Genomic DNA, 24,607 nt, shown 5'->3' with positions numbered 1-24,607 from the left:
ATGTCGCTATAGAGCGTGTTTGTCGTTAGCATCGTTCTCCTGTCCTCTATCGACGGGACAGCAAGCCTGGAGGCTATTTGTGTTATAGCTTCACCGGTATATCCATTAGTAACTCAATACTTAAATGTAGTCCTGTAGTTTGGGCTACCGTGTTCATCGAGCAAACGAGCGAGAGAAAGAGAGAGAGAGAGAGAGAGAGAAAGAGAGAGAGATAGAGGGAACTTGTTTACATGCACTCTTACCTTGCCGCACGAACTACAAAACTCAGCATTGCTAGAAGAATAGATCGATCAAATTTTTTATCGCATTAATTAACCTCTCAGGGTATTTTCGATTCTATGCCTCGAACGAACGGATTTCACGATCAACCGAAGAAAGTCGATTTAATTCGTATTCTTTTTTTTTAAATACATTTTTTAACAATTGATGATAGAAAATAAACGAGAAAGAAAGATAAAGAGAGAGAGAGAGAGAGAGAGAGAAGGAAAGATCGAAAAGAAGCTCTCTCTCTCTCTTAAGCTATCTGTATATGTATACGTAATATACTGGGTTAAGTTACTCGGGTATGTTTAAGCGGATAGCGTGTAAGAGAAAAGATAAATCGAGGAAATTATTTTCGGTATCGCCTCATTCAACGTGTTCGCTAGTCGAGCAAGCAAATTTGCTAAGTTCTATGTTTGAGAAACGATCTCCCTTGCTCCCGTTCCTCTATTTCTCTTTCTCTATCTCTCTCACTCTTTCACTGGAAATTATCGCGAGAGAGTACCTACCTCGAAAAGCAATTTTCACGTACAAACGTCGTTGAAATCGCTTTTCATTCTCGGTGGACGATGGATTTACGAAATTCGTCTCCTTCCTAGCCGAGCGTCGTCCTCGTCCCCGTCATCGTCGAGTTATGACACATAACGGATATTTTCGCACGCGCGATCTCCGAAGAAAGTCGAGAAACGTTCGATAATCCGATCACGTCCACGAAAGGAGAAGAATTCCATCGGAACTCTTTCCTCTTCTTTCCTATCATAGCTCTGGTCGGCACGCTTTCGAGTCCGTAGCTAGACTCTCATGACGGCCATTAATTGCTTCATTCTTCTCGGTTGGCATGCTACAGCCCTTGAATTTCCTAGCACACCAGCTACGAAGATAGGAAATGTTCGTGTTTTTTTTCTTTTTCTTTTTTCCCTTTTTTTTTATTTTCGATATAGCAGTCGTGAAACACAGCGAATCGTCGGAAAGGCTTGTATCGATTCGGATCGCCGATATCGTTGATTGGCCGAGAAAAATAACGCACTCGGTATAAAACGAGAACACATCCGATGAAAAGAAGTTTCCTCCTCGTGTCAGAGGAATGAAAGAGAACGTTTGAAAAATAGTGTTTGAAAAATAACGATTCAGAGAAAAAAATGAGAACGAGCCTCTGAGAATATTATATACATATAGATAGTCGATATTTGGTTGAATCCCTGTTCCGACTCGATCCGAGGCCTCGTACCTATCCTAGTCAATTCGACTAGTCGTCCGGAGGTCTCGATATCCTGCTTTGCTCGCGATATATAAATCGCGCTGAATCGTGCACGCGCTTGCTGTATTACAAACGTCGAGCCTTCGTACGCGCGCTATAATGATCGCGGCCGAGAGGAACTTGACACGGAAATCACATCGAGCGCTTGTAAATTCGACCGCAATATATTCGCGGCTGTGCGTTCCATCGGCCGTGCATTCGTACGAGAGTGCTGTCCAGTTCAGAGATTCGTTATTATTCTCTCTCATTACGACAGGCTCGCTTTACTATCGGTATTTTAGCAAGAATCGTGTTTACTAATAAATGTTCGATTTAATAAACGCAACATTGTTTCAACGTTATTTCTTTTAAAATTAAAATCATCACGGCTTTATCATCGTACAAATACATTTTGATTTTCATGGTATACGATTTAACGCTTGATAGAGTAAATTATATTCCCGTTTGTAAATTAAAACGAGATACATTCTCCGTATCTACGTAGATGCAGATCGTTGAGTGTTATTTACGACGTAAGTATATGCTTTGAGTTGTGCAATGCAAGTCGTTATTGTTTTTCTTTTGAAATCGTTCTGAATGTTGTTTTTCATTTTCGTAGATGACAAATCACAGCTTGAAAAGTGTTTCTTCAAGCGTATACGAAGAAGCATAAATATGGTATAAACGATTCGTCATTTGCCGGAGTAAATATTAAGAGAGAAAGGGGATATTAAAGCGGGCGAGTCGAGATGAAGCGTAACTACCTCTCTAATTTTCGTTCCTTTTATCAATTCACACTTCTCGCGCGTAGTTGATATACATGAGAGCCGAGGAGGTATCGTACCAGGAAATCCATGCATTACTTATTCACATTTAAACTGTGCAGAAAGCATTACATTTTCAAAACAAACCGCTCACACATCGTTTGCACCTCGTTTGCACTGTGCGAATCTGGTTTTATGAGAATTTCACTAATGGCGACGTAGCAATTAGAACTTATTTTGCGAAGTGTCAAGTTCTCTCTTATATAAAAAAATACGAACGAGAAAGTCTATAGGAATGAGCGTTAAAACGAGTAATTTTTTTTTCATTGATACTATGAGAAGCATACGTTATACATAGAGTCGCGTATGTATGTTAGTATGGCTCGGGGTTCTCGAGACGACGATCCTTAAAATTTATGACTCTTTCGCTCGAGATGTCTCCTTGTTAAAGTCATTAGCGATTCGCATGAAATGAGAGGAAATTGGTTTGCAAAATATGTCTGAGTTTTCATCGGTGTGTACTTGTTACATGCAAAGATAGTGGGAAAAATGTAACCGAGTCTGTCGCGTATGATGTCGGTTTCACGATGCTAACACACGAGTTTTCTGAAATTGAAAAAGATCTTAACCTGACACCTTTTACAAATCCCTGTACTACATTCTCTAGTGATATACGGTTTCCTCGAAAATATGAACGAGCAGAGTAGTAATATGTCGGTGAAGTTTCTCCTACGTAAGAGATGATTTACTTTTGTAAAAATGCTACGCTTCAACGAGTTCGTGTTTATATTATATACCATGAGAAAAAGGTGTTCCCGACATTCGTCTAGGAAAGTAAGACGAGCGTTTGCTGGACATTTACGATAGATCGTTCTGTTTAAGCGGATTTAGAACTCTCCTTGTCTTTCTCTCTTTCTCGAATAGGTTTTTCACCGAATGCGCGCTTCTGTCGTCTCGCGAAAGAAAATGCTTTCGTTCGCTTATCCCTCCGGTTGCTATTTGCAAGACGTCTACGTAGAAAATCGTACTGTTTTTCCAGACCATTTTTCTCGGCCGCTTCGATAGCCCGGAAACTAAAGAGAGAAATTGTACGACGAGAGTACGACGTCGATGTAAATGTACTTCATAAATCGATTGAAACTTTGGGCCAACTGGGCAGATGGAAAGTTCACTTGAACGTTAACTTACTCCTGTTAACAAAGAACGTATCACCAAAATCCACCCTTTATAGTCGTTACTCTGATGGAAAAAGAGAGAAACGTCGGGCGATAGCACGGAATGAAAATAAAAGAGGGATGACGCTCGAACGTCCGTGATTAATCTATTCGTTTGTCAGTCTCGTTAATCCTTCGCCATCCACTATTTTCTACTCTTGTTTATCATGCTGTGGCCGCTATTCCACTCTCGAAAAGGACACTCGGAAAAATATTCTACGTATGTCGCGACAACATCGTTACTTTTTATCTTGAAAAATGTTCACCGATGAAACTAAAACTAAATACTTCGAATACACGAATGAAAAATTTAATCAAGATAGAGATATATTCTTTCCAAAGATTCTCTGCTATTTTGACGAGTAGATATTCATACGATCTAAGATAACCTTATCGATCCGTCGAATTGATTTCATGAAGAAAGATCGAACGAAATGACGGAAGAAGGTCCAGGAAAATGGGAGAACGAATTTCGGGGGAGTAACATCCTCGTAAGTTCCTTCGGTCCAGTGAATATCGACGAAGACAGATTCGGTAAAGCCTAGGCTAACGGTAATCGATCGGTTCGAAACAGTGATTAGCGTGTAATCGAATAAGGCCGAGCGATCGTCGATTAGCGATAACCGATAGCCATCCCGCTTAGGTAACCGATAAATTGCTACACACTCTCCTGATTTCTGTCGCCCTTGGCTACAGGAAATATATCTACATGCACATCACACAAATATATACGTGTATACACTTGCATACATTTATGTACTACTCTCGTGTACTCTCGTACACGTCAATTCCGAAAATGCCATTGTTTCTTTAGGATTCGCCTATCTCTCGTGCCATTCGATATAGATTGACTCTAGATTAATTACGATATGTCGAACCAATTGTCAGAATTGTATTCAAGATATATTAACGTTTTGTAAACGGAAATACAATGCTATTAATTCAATCACGAAACGTTTCATTGTTCGCTTAATGACAACAAATACGTATATATTTAGATATATTAGAGAGATATATCGTTAAAGAACTCGATAGAAAGGACCAGCCTGCGCATGCTGAAAGTCGAAAGCACACTCGATTCGATAAATGCGTGAGAACAAACTCGGAACATTTAATTCGAAGCTCGAACAAAAAGTTAGGTACTTTTTAACGTTTTTAAAATTCTATTATTGAAATCGTGTCATGCCAGGATTTAGATCCTTTTGTGCAATGAAAAGTTACGATATATAGGAACGTCTCTAGAAATTTATTTACCGCGTCGAAAGCGAATAAAGCAGAAGTAAACGATAAAAGAAGAGAAAACGATGGGAGTATAAGAAAGAATAGGGATCCACTCTTACGAGTTCTTACTTCGTTTTGTCTTAACTGGAAGCACGTAAGAGAGGACTATGAGTCTTTCTTTGAACGTTTCTGCAAGGGGTGAAGGGAGAAGGAGAGACTAGCAAAGAGAAGTTCGTTTTCCTTTTCCATTTATTTTCTCTCGAGATGAGACTATAGATGAAAAGCTAATCGTCGACGACTTACCTTTCATGTTTTCTATTTGGTGATACGGAGCAACGCAATTATATTCGTTTCTTGAAGCGAATCATTAAAAAGGATCGTTACGATCGTTTACGTAACGTTCATGCAAAGAAGAAGAATGAAGAATGAAGAAGAGTCATGAAAGAAAATGAGTTTGAATAAATGCACTTGTTAATTCATTCAAAGAGAGTAAAGTAATGGAAACGTTCGAATTGTTTATGAAGCTACCAACGAATACATCGTTCGTTGAGAATTTCCTTATTTTTCTATTTTTCTCAATGGTATTATCATCAAACACTTTGTGTTTCCACTTATTCGTATCGGAACGTGGAAAGTCGCTAGACGATTTGAAATTCAACGATGCCAGACGTTGACCGCATGAGATACTACTCACTCTCCCTATTTCTCCGACAACAGTGCAGCTGTGACGTTACCCTCGAGTGGCCGAAGGAGCCTTGTTTTCGAGCTATTATTACTCAATACTAGTTTCTCTGTTAGAAGGAAAGAAAGAGTAAGAGAGAGAGAGAGAGAGAGAGAGAGAGAGAGAGACACGATCTTTGCTAGTCGAGTAACTTTCGAGTTTCGTGAGTCTCGGAGAAACATTTCTCACAATCGAGAACAATGCTACGGAACTTTGATAAACACCGGCTTCCGAATGAAACGAATCTCCGGATTTACTTCGTTCCAAGTCGATTTCGGTCGGCTATCGATGAGATATTTTACTGTCTAAACTTTATCGTATTACGTCAATGTGTGCAACGTCGAGGCCTTGAGACATTTTCTTGTAGATCGTCTTTCGTGATAACCAAGATACCATCGTATCTATCCCGTCCTTCCTCTACGACTTACCGAATAAACGAGATTACGGATAACGAAGAGGAGTAGGAAAGAGGTAAAGAGAAACTAGAGAAATTGCCTTACGAAAAAGACGAAGACCGTCGAAGTTAATGGAAAGAAGCAGAAACGACCTAGAGGATGTCGCGAACATTAAGAATTCGGAGGGTTCTTCCCTGATACCTTTTACCATCTTTTCCATCTAAAATCCTATCGTAATAAACACATTTCCGTCTTCAAACGATATATTCGAAAGCGCTCACAAGGTCTTTAGATTTATGTAAGTCGTATGGCATTTCTTGAAAATTTTTAATTAAAAGAAGGTAGATTCATACGGATCTCTTTGAATATTCACTTTTTAAGCTTGTTAACTTGAGAAGATTTTCGATCGGTGAACGTGGATGTATGAAATTTATTTTAATTAAAAATAAAATAGTTAGGATAAAGGAAATTTTTGATAAATTAATAAATCGTAAAATGAAAAATTGAAACAGCTGGTATTTATTGGACAGCATTTTAAATAAATGATTAGTATTTATAATAAAATATCAGTATCTAATATAAGTGCCGCAACTCTGACATAACTCTGATAATTATTTATACCGACCAAAATATTCATATATATTGATCATTTATTTTACAAAATATCTACTTAATTACTAATAATTAATAAAAATACTGATCAAATAAATTGAAGTGGATTGAAACATGTAATGCTTTTCGTAGGTATTTGAGAGTGAAACAGATGATTTATTTATTTCTTTTTAAAAAAAGTGAAATCTCAGTAATAAATTTATTTCCCATATTGGTCATTGCGTTAAATAAGACGTCATTAACTAATAAGTTGTCTTTTTTTTAGAAAATATCTTACTTTGTGGTCCATAAATTTTTTGTTCCATTTAATTTAACAATTAGTATTACTTTTGCATATATTATACGGAAAAATTGTTATTTATTAAACACTTGCAGAATTATTTTTGTTTTCTTTTTTTTTCCTTTTTTCAGAAATAGTATAATTTTCTTGCGATATATCTTTTAAATTGATTTCCTCTCGTAATTTATAGGCATTTCATAGTAAAACGTTTGAAAATTGAGTAATTAAATCGGGCATAAATTTTAATTATCCGATTCTTGTACGCGGTTGAACGTTCTATCGATCAAAGTTCTCGATGTTGAATGGAATACGTTATTATTTTTGTTCGTCTACTTGGATAATTAATGGATACATTAATTATATAGAAAGCTTCGTATCAGCTGATTAATTTTCACGTTACTTGATATCGCATTCTATTAATTGTTGTCATGCTATCCGATCGCGAGCCCAAAGAAATGTTATAAAAACATTTTAATTTTCGTCGATGCAAGTTCAACGAGGTAGCGATATTGAATTTTCATAAAGATATAATTTTATATTAATTCCAAAGTGAAATTTTACAATGTATTTTAATAAATTATATAATTGCGATCAGGATATTGATATAATTTACAAATATTTCATATAAGAATAAAATATATGAGAGAGAAATTTGGTAGAATAATTTAAATAACTTCTTATGCGATTAATTAAATTTTCATGTCAGGTTAAATATTTCGGCTTTAGAGATTGAGCCATTTAATCGTTAGATTATGCGCTCCTATCGTGTTATTTTCCAAAAATCATGTTATGTTTCTAGAAAGCGTGCGCGTGAAAGATCATTTATATACGTCAGAAGTGTTAGATATTACGGTAATGCAGTACTCTCGTCTTACACATTGTTTGCCTCGCATCCGATATTCGAGTGAACGAACAACTCGCGGAATGAATCAGCTTCTTGCGTTAATACAATTCGAAATTAATGTTGTGCTTCCGATGCATCGTTGAGTTGTACTTAGTAAATATGTGTATGCTCATTGTTTCCACGGGTATAAGCAGAGTGAAAGTTTTCTAAGTTGGTTCTATTCGTACGTCTTAGGAATCATGATCAAATGTTAATAATTTACTACACCATACGCTGAGAAGATAAGAGGCAGAGAAAGAGAGAGAGAAGAGAGAGAGAGAGAGAGAGAGAGAGAGAGAGAGGGAGAGGGAGTAGTAGTAGGGCGGAAAGGGAGGAGGTGGAAACGAGATAGGATGACACGATTTCTGTCGCGAGACTTGTAATTTTAGCGATCAATCTCAGTGGAATCCGCGGATCAGTGTTGTTCGAAATCATGGCCAATGCGTGTATCTCACGGTAAAGGGCTTTTCCACGATATCGGCTCCCGGCACGAGTGATAACGACGGTCGTTAAATCGTTACGGTGACCGATGGTGTATCGATTACTGACATGGCGGGAGTGGTCAGATACTAAAATCCGTTGTAAAAATCATCGAGTTTTGCGGTGATTGTTGGTGAATTGCCGATTTACTTGGCCGATCGACTTTCGCTTCGCTAATTCTTCGTTTACTCGCTTCAACTAATAAACTTCGTATTTCACTACGGACCAACGGATTGAGTAGAAATTGTTTAAGCTACGCAAACGAAGAGATAAAACTAAAATATGGATATTTGTATTGTATATACGGGAAAATCTAGTAATAGCCAGAGGACGATGGTAAAAAGAATAAAAAAACTCAGTGACGGATTTACGTACAGACGGTGGAGCCATGTAAGAGAATAGAAATTTATTTTCTATAATAAATTTTTATTTAACAAATTTAAATTTAATATAATATCTATGTACAATTTTTATTTCTATATTTTTTACTATAATCGAGTTTGTGACATACTATACGCATTTCTCACTTCATCATTTGCATGAACGATTGAAGCGAAAAAAAAAAATATATATATATATATATATATATATATATATATTGCATAGAATTGATTTATTTTAATAGGGTCCCAGAAATTTGTAACGCTTCGGATCACTCGAAAGCTAAATCCGCCACTGGACATATTTCGTGCGTACAATGAGCTAGCTATCCGCTTTGAAATACTTGCTGCACATACATACATCGTTGATACATACATCGTTGATATCGAGAGCATTCTTTACGGCATTAATGTGGTAAATCAAACAATATCCATAGAGAAAGAGAGAGGGATAAAAAATATATACGTGCGACTTTCCGAAAATATTTTTTGCGATTCATCGTTCACGATTTTATTTATGAAATTATTTTCCATATAAATAAGACGATTGTCGAGAGCGCTCGATGATGAGTTACGGAAGTAAGTACATCGAAGAGAAGCGAGAGAAAGAACGATCGATCGATCGATTAAACGGCTCTACTATCCCAACACGTGAAACGCACAAAAAGTCACGATAAACGTGGCAAGAACAAATCTCCCTTAAGCCGCTTCCTGTCGTCGAACAGGATCCGCCCGTTGTACTTACGTTGGTTGATCAGTAATCCACCTCGTTCGCTCCCTTACGCGCGATACATAGTAATAAGAATGTAGCACATGAAACGACTCGACACGAAGGACAATTAACTTTATCTATGTTCTTCGTGTTCGTTTCTTTTATCGAAGAGAACGAAACGCTTTATCTCGCTTCTCATCGTCTACGATAAATCGTCATTTAAGAAACAAGACAACGAAAGGCGAGTAGCAATTTGTAAACGTCATCCTTGTGTAAAGATTATTATTACTAACGATTCAGATTTATATAAGTCTCGTATTCTTTGATCCAAGGTTTAACCCTGAGCTGACTTATATCGTAATATAATTGAAACGAAGTTAGGTTATTTTATATAATTATAAGTTACCTCTTGCTTTATATTTTTCCAAGCACGCTTGAAAGATCCTTCGAATTGTGACGTTTTTTGGTTGCCTTGGACGTTGATATTTCGGTCATCCGTAAACTCGAGGTTTTCATAACTTTTTACAGATGTATGAGCGGTATATAATACAGGACCGTTGCGTGTTTCCCTGGGAACTCAGGGAATTAAGCACGCGAACTAGAACACCGATGAAAATGTCTGAGTAGTATGCTTTCGACGGAAGGTGAAAGCACAAAATCTTTCTCGTTTTCCTCTACAGTACAAGTTGAAAACTGGGTGATATGACAGGGAACGAGAAAATGGTATATTTTGGTCGTAGGTCCAACGTACAAGACATGCAGTATACGAAAAGAGCTTTGGAAATGGTTGGTTATACGGCTCTAACGAGCACCGGAGGAAAGAGTTGTTAAGAGCAGTTGTACGTATGTAAAGGCAAAGGTTTCTTTGACGATACTACGATACCAATGTAAGTAAATTAATACACGTTTCCCATATTAAAGTATGGTAAATCAAAACTATTGGATGTAACAAATCATGTAAGAATTCTTATTAATAGAGAATTCGTTGTTTTGTTAAAATATATTATGAAAACTCTAGTCGGATAACGATTTAGAAAAAAGAAAAATGATTCTTTTATATTTATGGCGAGACAAAAAATACGAATTTAATTTAGAAAGGATAAGCCGTGCATTAATAAAAATGTTCGTCAAGGGCAAAGGATCGCGACGGTTTTTCAACTTGTCCCTGGAGCAAGAGAAGAATCTTTGCGGCATTTCTTCGGGTCATAACGAATAGGGAGTGTAATCTTGTAAACGCGCGTCGTACGTCAACGTGATCGTTTTGCATTTCGGCGTAGCTAGAAATGTCGCACGGATGAAGGAGCGGACGTCGAGTTGGATAAAATCAGAAGCGAGAGTATGTTGCTCTTGGGAAATAAAGGACGAAGGAGCACACGCAGAGAGACTGGGGAACAAGTTCTCTAGCTCCGTTTCTGTGGTCCACCCCTTGTGACTCCTTCTTCTTGCGCTCGCGTGCACGTACGTACGAGAAGATGTAAGAAAGGAAGGAAGAGAGAGATAAAGAAAGAGAAAGAGAAAGAGAAATAGAAAGAAATAGAAAGAGAAAAAGGGAAAGAAGAAGGAGAGAAGATGGAAAGAAAAAAGTGCTGGATCGTCGTTGCTAGTTTGAAATTTCAAATTCATTTACGTGCAAGCCGCTGCGAGTTTTAATCCGCTTTAATTATGAAAAATCGTCGAGCGCCGACGGTTTTCCTCCCTCTTTCCTTTTCCTCTCTCATCGTCCGTCCGACTTCTCTCCAGACATTTTGCTCTTTCTCCCTCTCTTTCTCTCTCTCTCTCTCTCTCTCTCTCTCTCTTTCTCTCTTTCATTCTCTCTCTTTCTCATTTCTTTCCTCCGAAGGTGCATCATCATCAACTTCGGTTCTTTTCGCCGGTCGATTCATCGTTTCTCGTTTATCGCTGCTCTTTACGTAATTAAGTTGATTACGCGGATACTTCACCGACATGATATTTGGCCCTTTATAATAGCAGTTTTAATAAAAGCTTGATATTGAAAAACGAGGAACAACAGTCGATCGCAATATCGTAGTATCAAGGATCTTATCACTTCGTTACGTTTTGTAATACGACGTCTGGTATAAATCTCTAAGATTCACATTTATGTATGCATCTACGTTTGAAAGAATTTGCTTGGGTTTACATCTTTTAGAGTTTCGAACTATTTCGTGCGTTTCAAATGGTTTCTAATGAATTTTTTAACCTTATACTACGGATGAGAGAAAAATTACGTCAGCGTTTCCATCTCGTTATGATTCATATCATTAAAAATTGTATTCAACAATGTTAAGTATATGTATACTCTTTTCGTTTTCTCGCTTGCTTTAAAACTGTTGGCCAATCGAACACGTGCTCGAATTCTTGATATATCATAATTTCCAAAGCTTCTTGTTCCACCTCCTGAAATTCTTCAAGTAACTGTCGTGCCTATCAACGGAATAAATTATTTTTCATAAGATTAAGTTTGAAAGATAAATGAACTTTCTAACGACTTTGTATAATTAAAATAGAAAAAAACGACTTAACGGACGTGCGATTACTTTAAGAAATCGTTTAATCGTATTGTAATGAATTGATTTGATTTTCACCTCTTCTTGAATCTTAGATTTTTCTGGGATCGTTAATTCTATATCTTTCAAGGGCTTCGGTACAATGTAAGGTAAGGATATCTGATCACGATCTTCCAATTTATGATCGGCTTCTTGCTCCGGAAAAAGAAAAGTTACGGTCTCCTTGAAAATATGGTCGCGTTGTTGCAGGATCTCGCGAATATTCTTTTCTTTTTTTTGAGCTTCTTGGCGTATTTTTAAAATTGGCGCTCGTTGTCTCTCAAGAACGTCCCTCCTGAGACCTTTTTTCTCCAGAACAGTTATTTGCATGCGTTTCATTTCCATCTCACGCCAGCGTTCTTTAGTATCCTCTATAAATTGCCAAGGCTTCCGTCTCTGAAATATTTCAATCGTGATATTATTTTACTCGATCGAATATCAAAGAATCTATCTAACTAAAGGGAAATCATTCTCAAGAACGAAGGTCAACAACGACTAATAAACTCGATCGCAATACTGATCTCCATCCATTCTTTCTCTTGTAAGATAGGTATATCATACTTTTCCTTTCGCTCTCTCCTCTTCTTGGGCTTTCTTTAATAGCTCGGCCATTTCTTCTCGATGCTTTATTTCCGCTTCTATGCGTTCCTCTTCTATTTTCTTCTCGTCTAATTTCTTTTTCTTATCGATCCTTTCAAAGTTCTTTTTGTTCCAAGCGTCTTGCCATTTTTTAAATTCAGATATCTGCTCGTACAAAGCGAACGTTTGTATTAGTTTCGTTTCGAAATGGAAATTGATAATAAGCGATAAGTAGTCGGTTTACCCTATCGACTTGTTGATCGAAATAATCTTGCATCCACTTAATGTCGCTAACATCGAACGTCAATAATATTGGGGGAGCGGTGTATATCCTTAGAGTACCATTATAGTCGCAGATTGCCATGCACTGTGGCTCCAAGGGTAACTCATGTGTATAAATGCCCATAATTATATGACCGGACACGCTTTGCGTAATAGTCGGTTCTTGACTCCTAACGATAAAGTCCCAAATTTCCATGGATCCATCTAATCGCGCCAGAACTAAAATCGTTGGTCGAAAGTTGACCCAGCTGCAACCCGTGTAACTAAATAAAAATGAAACTTTGTATTTCGAAGAGTAAGTCCATGGAAAGTAGTTTCAATGCGTAACCGAAGTTTCATTTTATTTTATAAACGTAACGTCGTTCTATACGCTCGTATTTTATACCCGTAACAAGAACCAGCCGAGCTTCAGGCGATGAAGAGATCTTGGACCAAACGATGTATATGTGTGTAACAACGTCGAAAGGTAGGGGCTCTATCGAAAATAGCTTTCATTAACGAAGCGGTGTTGGTGCTCGTGTTGTAACCGTAAGTTATGGCTGTATTGTCATGCAGATCATACCGAAAGTTCGGTTTCCACTAGCGAAAACTACATACAGGCGATGCATCCAAAACGAGCGAGGTGCTTGCGCAGCAATACGAAACGCTACTGCGGCAATTACATGCTGTGCATTGCGGCAATTTATCGTACGAGCTGCTCGTTATTTTTACTACGGATGAAACGCAGCCCATTATGGCACGTATGTATGTTTACGTATATTCATACTGTCACTTCTCGATTCTATATCGACGTTTCTCCTAGACAAGTAATCTATTTCTAGTCGATCGATGACCTACATTTTCTTTCATCGTATCGCGATATATATGTCTATATCGAGTCTATACGTGTTTAAGCCGATCCATCGACGTGATAATGAATGTGATAACGAACGTGATAACAAACGAGAATGGGAAGAGGGTTGAGTAGGTGAAGTAAAAAGCAGCGATATTGGATTTTTCGCTTACCGCAGTTGCGATTTTTTCCAAATAATCGGCTCCCCAAAGTCCTCCCTCCAAACAGCAAAAATATTTCCGCCCACGGTAGCAACGATTTTCTTGTGATACTCGGATCTCGCGATGTGCGTAACCGGTCCATTATGTATACGCTTTATCCACTTCCATTTGCATTCTTCTCGTCTAAGCAAGTTATTGTCCTCAAATCCCTCCCAAGTAATGAGTCCGACGTAACCTGTGGATTTCGATAATCCGTCATTTGCTTGACAATAATATCAAACTCGATGCGATAAGAGCGAAGCCTACCTTCGACTGTGCCAATAAAGATTTCTGGTTCCATTATGTAATCGGGCTTCTCTGATACGAATTTATAATATCGTCTTATTGTAATGTCCGTTTTGATAGCTGGAAATAGTTCCTCTCTCTTTAATTTTGGGGAGTAGATGTCGAACGTGGTTAACATCGGACAGCGACTCTCGTTCGGATATTGAACGATGAGAGTATAATATGGTTTCCAAAGACGATCGAACGATCGAAAGGGTGAAGTGAATTCCATCAGTTCGGGAGGCAATGGTTTTTTTTGTTCTTCTTTTTGAACATCCTTCCTCGGTATGTTTTCCCTACGAACAGATTGCATTTTAGTTAGATCCGTCTATGGAGAATGTTAGGATTCAATCAAAGAAGGGAGCTAAAGGAATTCGATATGCGATTTGACGAGCGATCGATGATTAGAAAGGAGGAGCTATCCATCAATTTTCGAATGTACGCGCAATGTTAGTGAGAGTGCACGAGAATGGTGGATATACGACGGAGTTACTAGGGCCATTAGAGTTCGGCAGACTCGAGAGTTTCACGAAGAGGGATGAGAAGCGAAGATGGAAAGTGGTGGGCGATCGCGGAGAATGGCCGGTTAGGATCGGCCAGAGGATGCAGACGTTTCTCTTGGCCGTTTAGCTCGCGACAAGTTCCTCAGGGGGCGTGGACGAACATTCAAAGTCACTAACTTGGCTCCCGGCAGACGGTCGGTGTAATTCTCGCTGGTGGTTATCAATTGGCAGCTCAGGTCGTAGCTCACGTTATCTAACGTCGAGTTGACCCTGCGGCTCTTTAATGAGTTCGCTTGCCGCTGACGTAGTCAGTCGGAAGGATGAAAGACTTTAAACGAGCTTGAAAGACGAACGGAGCAGAATGCTAAGAGCTTTGCTCTGAGAAGCTTCGGTAAACGAAGGGGAATGATCAGAGGAATCGCATTCATCGATCGCGATTATAAAGATTGGGTTTTAGCGTAAAAAGAAAGGAGTACGGTATCGTTATTTAGTTTTAGTGTTTCAACACTGTGCGTTGACGGCGATAATCCTAAATACATAAGCGTTGTGATGGCTAACTTGAGGTCCCAAAAGGCGATAGTTCCATCCATGCTACAGGTAATGAATTGCAAAGGGAGATCTTCTAACGCCGTATCGTTCTCCAAAGATTGGATTCTACCGTTCTTCTCAACTTTGTGGTAAGGAGGTATCCAAGCTATTTGGCTTATGGCACCTTTCTGGCTATGATACGACGAGGACATCGCCACCGGTCTTACGATCGACCATTCAGGGATTTCTTTTATCCACGTCATCAGAGACCGCAAAGTAACTTTATATTTTATTTGAGCGGAAGTGTGCACTACTACCGCTTCTATGCTTTCGATTTTACCCGGTATGGACCAAATACTGATCTGAATGATGCAACGGAAATATCATAAAGTGCTTTGCTATTCGTGTCTTCTTATGACTCTCGTAACAAATAAATTCTCTTACCTCTATACCCGTCGTTTCGAATATAGTGCTTACCTGACCGTTTGCACAACCACCAATGATGGTGTTACCATCCAGAGGACAAATGGAGATCGACGTGATCTCCCTTTGGCATTCCAAAATCAACTTCGGAGACAAACAATCATTAAAGGACCATATTAATGCTACATTGTTACCCTTACAATCTCTGAGGACCTACGAAACAACGATAAAAGAGCATGATCGTAATATTATAACATTGTAATACGATCCTTTTTATCTCTAACTTTGCACACTTAAATTGATTGTAATTAATATGCGTCCTTTAGATTTAAATCACTATCTGAATAACTGTTAATATTATTATCAACCTGATCGTACACTTCTTGAGCCAAATAGTATTCTGATTTGGCGTAATAAGTATAGGTCACGCAAGCGATATCACTCCATACAGGATGCCAGGATAGATCATTGATGACTTTGTCTTCTGTTTGCTGCTTGCTGTAAAAACTTTGATGTTCTTTGTATTCTACCGGTATCGGTGCTTTTGTGTCTCTTTCGTAATGCACTAGATTTGTATAATCGTCCGCATAAATATCCCACGTCGCGTTCATTTGCACCTATTTCGATTTATAGTTTGCACGTTTTGCAAAAAATCATAAATAAAGGAAAATAGAAATCACACGTGTAGATATTTACAAAGGATATTTAGACGGGTGTTAAAATGCAAACCTGATCGCATATAATGTCGGTATAACGTCGTAGAAATCTCGTGAGATTCTCGGTATCTTCTTCCGTAAAGGCGGATATATCGATCGGCTTGTACTCATATTGGTATTGAAACGAGGAATTTACGGGTATTGAAGGCGCGGTCTGGGCGTCGTTGTCCTTGATGCTGGGCGTCACTTGCGTGGGCCTGCTTATCGTGCTTCGTGACACGTTCTCGAATGTCTGCCGATATGGCAGCAAGTCGATGTATCCGTCCCTTTGATCGTCCGCTCTCCTGTCTACCAGATTCATTGGCACGTTGAGCAAATTCGCCGTAGATACGACCTGTTTATCGTACGTGATAATACGATCGACTTAATACTCTCTCTCTCTCTCTCTCTCTCTCTCTCTCTCTCTCTCTCTCTCTCTCTCTATCCCTTTTCCTTTCTCCCTATCTCTTTCTCTTTCCGTATGGCTATTTGAGCTCTTGCGGTAGGATAACATTGTTCGATTATTTCGTAGATTTGTAGGAGAAACTATAATGGAGAAAAAGCGTAAGTATGTTTTCATGTAAATGTATATATACCTCGATCTCGATTTGGGGTCTTTGATTCTTGATAACATTCTCGTCGACCTCCTTGCCGCTTCCCAGATCCTTCCACTCGGCTGGCTGCTTGTAAACGGCGTTCCTCACGCGAATCTCGTGACTCCGCCTCTGAATTTGAATTTGCTGCAATACGTTTTCCTTTGCCTCGGTGCTTAGACAAATGTAAAATTGGCCCTCCTCGGTGATAGAAGGGGCGTAACCGATCAGCATTCTCCTTTCGGGATACTCAAAGATCTCGTCTTTCATGGCTAAGAACTCGCTACTCTCGGAGTGAAGCTGCAGATCGTCTTCGATAGTCTCCTTTTGCACCCATACCCATGGATATTCCGTGGTGACGTTTTCACCGATGACGCAACCAAGCATTTGTTGAACCGAAGGAGATAAATCGATCCTTGCTATACCAGCACCCTAAAAATTAGATTTAAAAAACATTTCGCTTCTAAGGAGAACCTATATTTTCTCTCGATCGATAAAGAATATTTAACCATAGATATGGAGTAACGAATTTCCAGTCGTTTTGGTGGAACTTCTTCTTCTACTTTACCAAGTTGCAAGATATCGTAATACGAAGGACCACTGGCTTCGTAAGCATCTAGCTCGTATATCGTTTTCCTTCGACCGGGAAACTCATCGATGAGCTCTATATGAACTCTTTTTTTCGCCCTCTTTTCCCAATCCTTATCTATATTTCGTAGAAACGATAGAAATAGAGAAAATTAGACAGCCAAGCGAGACGATCGAGAACTATTAAAGATCTAACACCTATTTCCTCGTACTCTCCCTCGTCGATTTCCATTTCAACTTCGTCTACATACATTTCTTCTTTTTCTGCTACTACTACTCTTTCTTCTTTTTCTTCTTCTTTTTCCTTTTCCTTCGCGTCTTCTTCCTTTCCTCTTTTTTCATCAACCGCATCTTCGTCATCGAAAATTTCATTCTCGTAATTGTACTCTTCGTCTTGTTGACGATCGTCGGCTTCTCTTTCATCAGATTTTTCCATAGTAATCATCAACGACGAGTCGCATGACTTTAATACGATATGAATTCTCGGTGAGTATCTCGGGAAATGAAAGAAACAAAAGACGTTTCGAGTTCTCGAGCCACTCGAGTATTTATCGAGATTCTTTCCGTGGAAAGCGAGTTTTAAAATTCACAATCCTGCCGAAAGGTTATGGAAATGCATGGACACGCGTTGGAGATGAAGAGATAACGATTTAGAGGGAAGATACGAGGTAAGCGGGGAAAGGGACTATCGTTAAGGACTCCCGTTGCGAAATAATCCTGAAAACTAATTTCACCGTGAGCTGCGTTACCAGCGACGGCCGGCGTAGCAATGATACTCTGTTGGCCGTGTCGCTCTTCTGCTAGGAACTCGAGTATAGAGGAAAAGGGTGTATGAACTCGGAGATATGCGATATGTGTGTGCGAAGATGAGGAGGTAAAGGGAGTGGGTTGAAAAGATGGAAGTACAGCGGAAAGTGAATACGGCTCGTCGAGGTAATTTCGGTCCTGCTTCATCTGACCTTTAATCTAACCCTCTCCTATCACGAAGACTCTGCTCTTTTCTCGGCCCTTATCGGCCTACTCTCGTCAATGAGTTTATCGCCTTACTCTTTATCATCCAGACCTTCATCATGGATCTTTGTTCTCCTTTATAATAACTATATCGAAGAAATAATAATTCTGTGAATCTTAAAGGATGGAAAAGTAGCGTATTATATTTTACTATATTATATTTTGATATTCCACTTCTCCCACACTCTTGGGAGAAGAAAGAGGAGAATACGAGTGGATATAAGTTATGGAGAAGACTGGTTCACGTACATTTCGGAAAAGATATTTTCAACCTTCCTATCTCCGGGCGTATTCCATTCGTTTATTCGCACGAATGCCGGATCGCGATCCCACGGTAAAATACATCGTGAGATACGAATTGGAGTTATATTCGAGCGGGAGACGAAAAACTTTTTATTGTGTTAGTCCAGTAGCTGAGATGTAAAATACCACGTTAAACTTTCGAGTGAAACTTTTTTACGAGTTTTATGAAAGAACGGCTAATTTAGTTTCTCCGTTGCGTCTATCGCTAACGCGTTGCGAATAACTTGGAATTTTTTATTCCGCCATAGACTTCATTCACTTTGTCTCTTTGCGATCAGCTTGTAGAACGTCATAAGGAGCATAGCTCGATAAATATTAAAATCTGTTTCTTTTTTCTCTTATTTTTCGAGCCAATATCGTTTCTTTTTCGAATTAATATCGTTTCCGGATTGATTCGTTCAAATAAATCGTACTCGTAGTTGATAAAATAAATACGGAGTAAATCGCGTGGCCTCTCGTGATCATGATATTTATATATACTTTTTATCCGAAAAAAAAAACGTTTCCTCATCGGAGAAACCGATTTCCACTTGGTGGTTCGTTAAATTTAGGAGTTTCTCTTGGATCGTACTTATCCAGTAAAAGCTAAGAACTATAGAAAGCCTTCGTCCGTTTGCTGAGTTGAGATATAAAGATACGAACTTTGTTATTGTTTCTGCTCTAATATCGGTGAAACGTCACAATCAGTTTCCGAACTTTTCTCAAATTTACCTTTCTAACTGATAGTCAGGGAAAAAGTTATCTATACATTTACCTACTTCTATACGGATTAATGGTCTTTTTCGGGAGAGAGGAATGAAAGTTAATGAAATTGTACCGGTTGGATGGAAGAGAGGTATAAAAGTGTTCTTTCATGTCAAACTCGTGAAATCGTTTCTCTCTGATATCGGCTATGTATAGATCACTAGGCACGTAGTGTTGTACGTTCGCGAGTTCGCAAGCTCGCAAGCTCGGGTACGCTGGTTCGCGGCTGGTACCATGCTTGCAGCATATCGGGTTAACGAGAGAGCGTGCACGTAGGATAGTCGTGATTAGAGAGTGGAGGTCCTGCAGAGATGGACGGACGGTTGGTTAATTTTCAATTAACTAAGCGCTGCCTGCTGGAGGACGACGTTGGGATTATACGACGATGGCGATCGGCACGTCGTATCGCCAGGTGACTACCGATCCGACTACATACGCGTCTCCTAACTACTCTGCACATACTCGTTCTGCTTCTCGCTGATCAGCTAGCTGATTGGACACAGCCACGCGTGGCATGCTCAATTAAATCATCGCGGTATCCCACGAGAACATGCACTTTGCTTTTTCCCTTTCCGTCCTATACCCTCTAACCTGCCTTATAAATCGTAGTCGATGCATAGTCGGTGTATAATATACTAATGCACGAGAATCTCTCGATGTGCGATATATGTATCTTTATATCCTAGTAATCACTGATCTATTATTATCTAGACGACAAACATCGAATTCGTCTTCATCTCCTTTAGCAAGAAAACGAAATAAAATCCATCAAATTCACATGTTCCTTTATCATTCTGTCCGATGATATAATTGCAGTTATCGAAAATACATCACGTTTAACGCCGAGAATCGTTTTTGAATCGTTCGATAATTAATATTGCTTCCATTTTTTTTACCATCCTTACTATATTATTCTTGTCTAGAATTTCATCATCTTCTACTCTCTCATTATCTCTTCACGTTTGTCCTGTTTCTTTCTTTCTTTTTCTCTTTCACTTCGATTTTTGTGATCCTTGTTTGACCATTCATCTGTATAGGTTGGTATATACTACACACACACACATACACATATACATATAAGTACGTATTCATGTTTCTATCTATCTATCAATCTATCCTTTTGCTTTTTATCTCAACTCTCACTCGACTTTTCGGTCATCGCTCAATTTCCTCTTTCCTTCTTTCGTTAACGCGAGACTGGCCGCGATCTCGTTAGTAACCGGATCCTTTTTTCCTCCTACGGCTCGAGTAATTTCACGACATTTTTTTGTTCTGTCTTTCTCTCCTTCTCTCTCTCTCTCTCTCTTTCTCCTTTAGCTACCCTTATTTCGTTCCGCGCTTCGAAATTGCCAGCTTCTCACGTTACCGCAATTAATCCGCCTGCAGGTAGATGCGAAGCGATCGATCGATCGTTCCTCCAAGGAGAAACGTTCGTTCGCTCTCAAGTAAAGTATCACGGAAGCTCATGAACGGAATAATACCTCAGAGAAAATTCATTTTATCGGCGTACTAATAAGCATTATATCAAACCATATACGGTACAATAAAATTCGTTGGCATCGTCGTACTTCGAATAAAAAAGAAGTTGACTCGATTTTTCTGGGCCAATCAATTTCGACAATACTTCGTGAAATTTTTCTTTCTGTTTCTTTTCTAGCGACTTTGAGGAACATTTTCTTTCCTTTCCTTTTCTTTTTTTTTTTCATTGATTACTGAATACTTTAAAATCGATTTTTCTATTAAAAATGATAAATAAATTAGACTGACAATCGCATAAGGAATAACTTTAAATTATTTACTATTGGTTTTATGTTACTGAACGTTCTATTTTAGCTAAATCTGTTACGTAGTTCTAAGAAATAGTATCTTTTTACTCCGGTTTGGTTTTCTCTACCGTCCAACAGTTGGGTGAGCAGTAGGTTCGGATGATTGCTTACGTGTGAATTATATCTATTGCTTCACTTTGTTATTGGGGAAACAATTGGGGAAGTAAACTTTCTTTCTAATTCATCGACGAGAAATAAAAAAGAAAAAGAAGAAAAGAAAAGTTGAATCGCTTGTATCCTTCTTTTTGGGGGAAGAGGGGGAATCGCTAGAAAAAGAAAAACAAGAAAGAAGAAACATAGATATTTCTCCGGATTCTCTTTCCAGTAAAGCAAGCGAAGATTTTCCGAGAGTATTCGAGTCATGTCCCGACGATGAAACGCGTAGGAGGTAGGAGGTAAAGGCAAGTAGGGATAAAGGCGATCAAGCAAGAACCCTTATGGTAGCTTATACGTGTAATAACGATTAACGTCGATGGTGCACCTGTCGCTCTCGCGTTGTACCTATGTCTTGGGTCACGTTCGCCGGTTTCGCGTCGTCGGTCTTATTCTCTAGTTATCGTTAAAGCTTGCACGATGCACTTTCACTTAACCTACTTTGTCTTCTCACTTCTCTTACCCTCTATACGAAGATTCCAAATCTCGCGAAGAATTGATTTAAATGACGACGCATTTTATATTTCACGTAGTAAAAGAAAATTAAATTCGAGAATTTGCGATCGAATAGTTCGATGACGCGTAATGATCCGCGTGTTTGCTCTGTCGCCTAGAAATCGTGTGGGTATCAGAGGATGAGAGAGAGAGAGAGAGAGAGAGGGAGAGAGAGACATTATAGAGAGTGTAGGTCAGAAGACGATAGAGGCGACTCGCTTCCGGACGAGCGAGTATATCGGCTTTACAATCGATAAACGCGCGTGTCGAAAGGTGCTAGATAGGGAGTAACGTGGGGAAGGGTAATAGTTCGCACGAGTATATGCACTCTAGCAGCTAACTCGCGGGAGCCGTCTCGTCTCTCTCTCTCTCTCTCTCTCTCTCTCTCTCTCTCTGTTTCTCTCTCTTTCTCTTTTTCTTTCTCTCACTCCGCCTCTCTCCCTCTTTCTCTCTTCGCCGAAGAAATTGCGGGCGTGTAAGCGAGCGAAACGAAGCGATCGGCTTTGCGTGACGACAAATCAAAGTCGATGGGCGTCGCAACACGCTAGAGAGAACGAACGGGAACGATATCGAGTGTAATTGAAGGCAGTTGCGCGAACGACGAGACGTAGGTACTCCGTCGATTCGCCTTCTTTCACCGAGTCGCTTTAACCATCCTCTAATACTCTAATATATTGAAATGGAAATGGATTTTATCCCGTGATGGTGTGAGGTAGCGTACTCGAGTAGAAGGAAAAAAATGATCCGAGAAGTTCCACTCGTCTCGGATCATACCTACTTCGATCAAATTCCAAACTCCAAAAAGTGATTTTAATTATCGAATGCGCCAGCCAGGCGTAACTCGGTGAAAGGGGCTGAACGGAGGTGCAATTAGCTTTTTGCCACGCCGTACACCCCCGTTCGATCCTCATTCTCCTACGCCTCTTCTCTTCTTCTCACTTCCCATTCTCTCTTTCTTTTTCTCTTTCTCTTTCTCTCTCTCTCTCTATCTCTCTTTCTCTCTCTTTCATTCTCTCATTCTCTCCGTGACTCTCAAAGGAGAGAAATTCTTGCGAGAATTAAATGTCAATCAGCCGTGACGTTCATTAAGCGAAGCCGAACCTTTTTACTTTTATCAAAAAAGACTCACAGACACTTTGCCGCGGTGCGGCAGTACGAGCGATTTTCACCTTTTACACATCGTCACGATACTCGTGTCGCTTTTCACCTTTCACCCATCATTTCCCGCACGCTCTCCCTTTCTTCCATTTTTCCGCTATCGCTTCCGATAATTGCTACAAAGGCTAACCTCAAACACGATCAACGAGAACGTACGGACGATATTCGTTCGAAGGATTTAATTCACTTTCGCTTACTCGCTATGTCGTTTTACGTCAACCTCAAACCAGGACGGAAAGGATTATTACCTAACTCGATCGATGGATACCTACTCTTTGATAAAAGGGCATCGAGATGCTCGATTGGACATGACTTTTATCGCTTTTTTGTTACTTCTTTTTACGAGTACTCTTTCTTTCTTCTCTCTCTCTCTCTCTCTCGCTATCTCTTTACTTTTTTTCTACTATACAATATTTGTACTAACGGAAGTTTCGATGAAAAGGAACGTTCATTATTAACTTTGGTGTAATTCCGTTTAAAGGTATCGTTAGCTTCCTTCGTTATTACTGGCGAATATTGTACTTTTAGGGAATACAGAATAATCACGAACATTCCACTCTCTCCTAGCCCCTCCTCTCTCTCTCTCTCTCCCTCTCTTCTTTGAAAGTAAGATGTTCTCTTAGAAAATAAAGTACCTTCCTGTTGTGAGAAGGTTTGCTGCATTCTCTTGCATAAATCACGATCATGGTACTTTGTTCGAGATACGAAATAACATGAAGTACCTTAGAAAAAGAAAGAGAGAGAGAGAGAGAGAGAGAGAGAGAGAGAGAAAGAGAGATAGATGGAGCAAGGGGCAAAAGTAGAAGAGGAAAGACATTGTTCGAGAGGTATACTCTTATTTCGTGGAGATGCGTCGACGAGATGTTTCTCATATTATAACATCTCGCAAAACTTTAAATTCCGGTCAGAAATGTTTGTTCTTGAGAGGGTATACGGTCTGATTCATGTCGAACAGTCCTACACCACCACTTCTTGTTTTCTCAAGATGTACGACGAGTATATTTTAAGAGTTTCGTTTATTTGTCGGTTTAATATACTAACGCAGGGATATAATTTACAGAATAAATTAGTATGAAATACTCCTCCATATATATATATGATATATAAGATGAATTACGCAAAAATATCTTGTTTAATTTTCTCGTATTTAGTTTATTCACTATTAAATAGATTATGTAGATTCTATGTCTATTTTTTTATTGTATAGATTGTTTTGTTAATTTTACAGTATTATAGCATACGGCTGTTAATAAAAATCTATCTATACTTATTCGTTCTTTCGAATTTCAACTATTCCTGCGTATCTCGCTTTCCCTTCGACCGAAGGGAGATGACAAGCAGCAATCTTCTTCCGGATGGTAGCAGGAGACTGAAAAGTGGGAAAAAGCGTAGCTCGTAATGGATGTAAAATGTATACGCTTGGGTGCCTTCTTTATTCCTCATGGATCTCTCCGTCTATGCGTAGGCTCGAGGTAGAAAACGGAAATGGAATCCCTTTTGGCGAATCGCAGTGTCTTCCAGCTTGCGTTCGTTCACTCTTTGGATTCTGGAACCTTTTTATTTTATTTCTCTTTTTGTCTCTTTCTATAGACACATGCAATAAACACACACACACACACAGGTGTGTGTGTGTGTGTGTGTGTGTGTGTGTGTGTATTTTTCGAGCAATATTCATTACCATTACAATATTACATATATTCCGA

The 24,607-nt window shown here is 39.1% G+C and overlaps 1 protein-coding gene across 1 annotated transcript; it reads right to left on the bottom strand.

Moving 5' to 3' along the window:
- Window positions 1-8,743: 8,743 nt before the first annotated feature.
- Window positions 8,744-22,657, bottom strand: LOC127067312 (dynein axonemal intermediate chain 3-like). The gene is made up of 13 exons (XM_051002106.1): window positions 22,525-22,657; window positions 17,136-17,332; window positions 16,630-17,058; window positions 16,068-16,388; window positions 15,707-15,955; window positions 15,393-15,551; window positions 14,925-15,277; window positions 13,867-14,165; window positions 13,573-13,795; window positions 12,530-12,830; window positions 12,268-12,450; window positions 11,746-12,102; window positions 8,744-11,584 (listed from the first exon to the last, which is right to left on the bottom strand). Exons 1-13 carry the CDS (start codon window positions 22,655-22,657, stop codon window positions 11,444-11,446), a joined length of 3,345 nt encoding a protein of 1,114 aa, XP_050858063.1. The 3' UTR covers window positions 8,744-11,443.
- Window positions 22,658-24,607: the final 1,950 nt, after the last annotated feature.

The sequence above is a fragment of the Vespula vulgaris genome, chromosome 1 (genome assembly GCF_905475345.1).
Source record: "Vespula vulgaris chromosome 1, iyVesVulg1.1, whole genome shotgun sequence".
Lineage (NCBI taxonomy): Eukaryota > Metazoa > Arthropoda > Insecta > Hymenoptera > Vespidae > Vespula > Vespula vulgaris.
This window is presented reverse-complemented; position numbering and strand designations above follow the sequence as displayed.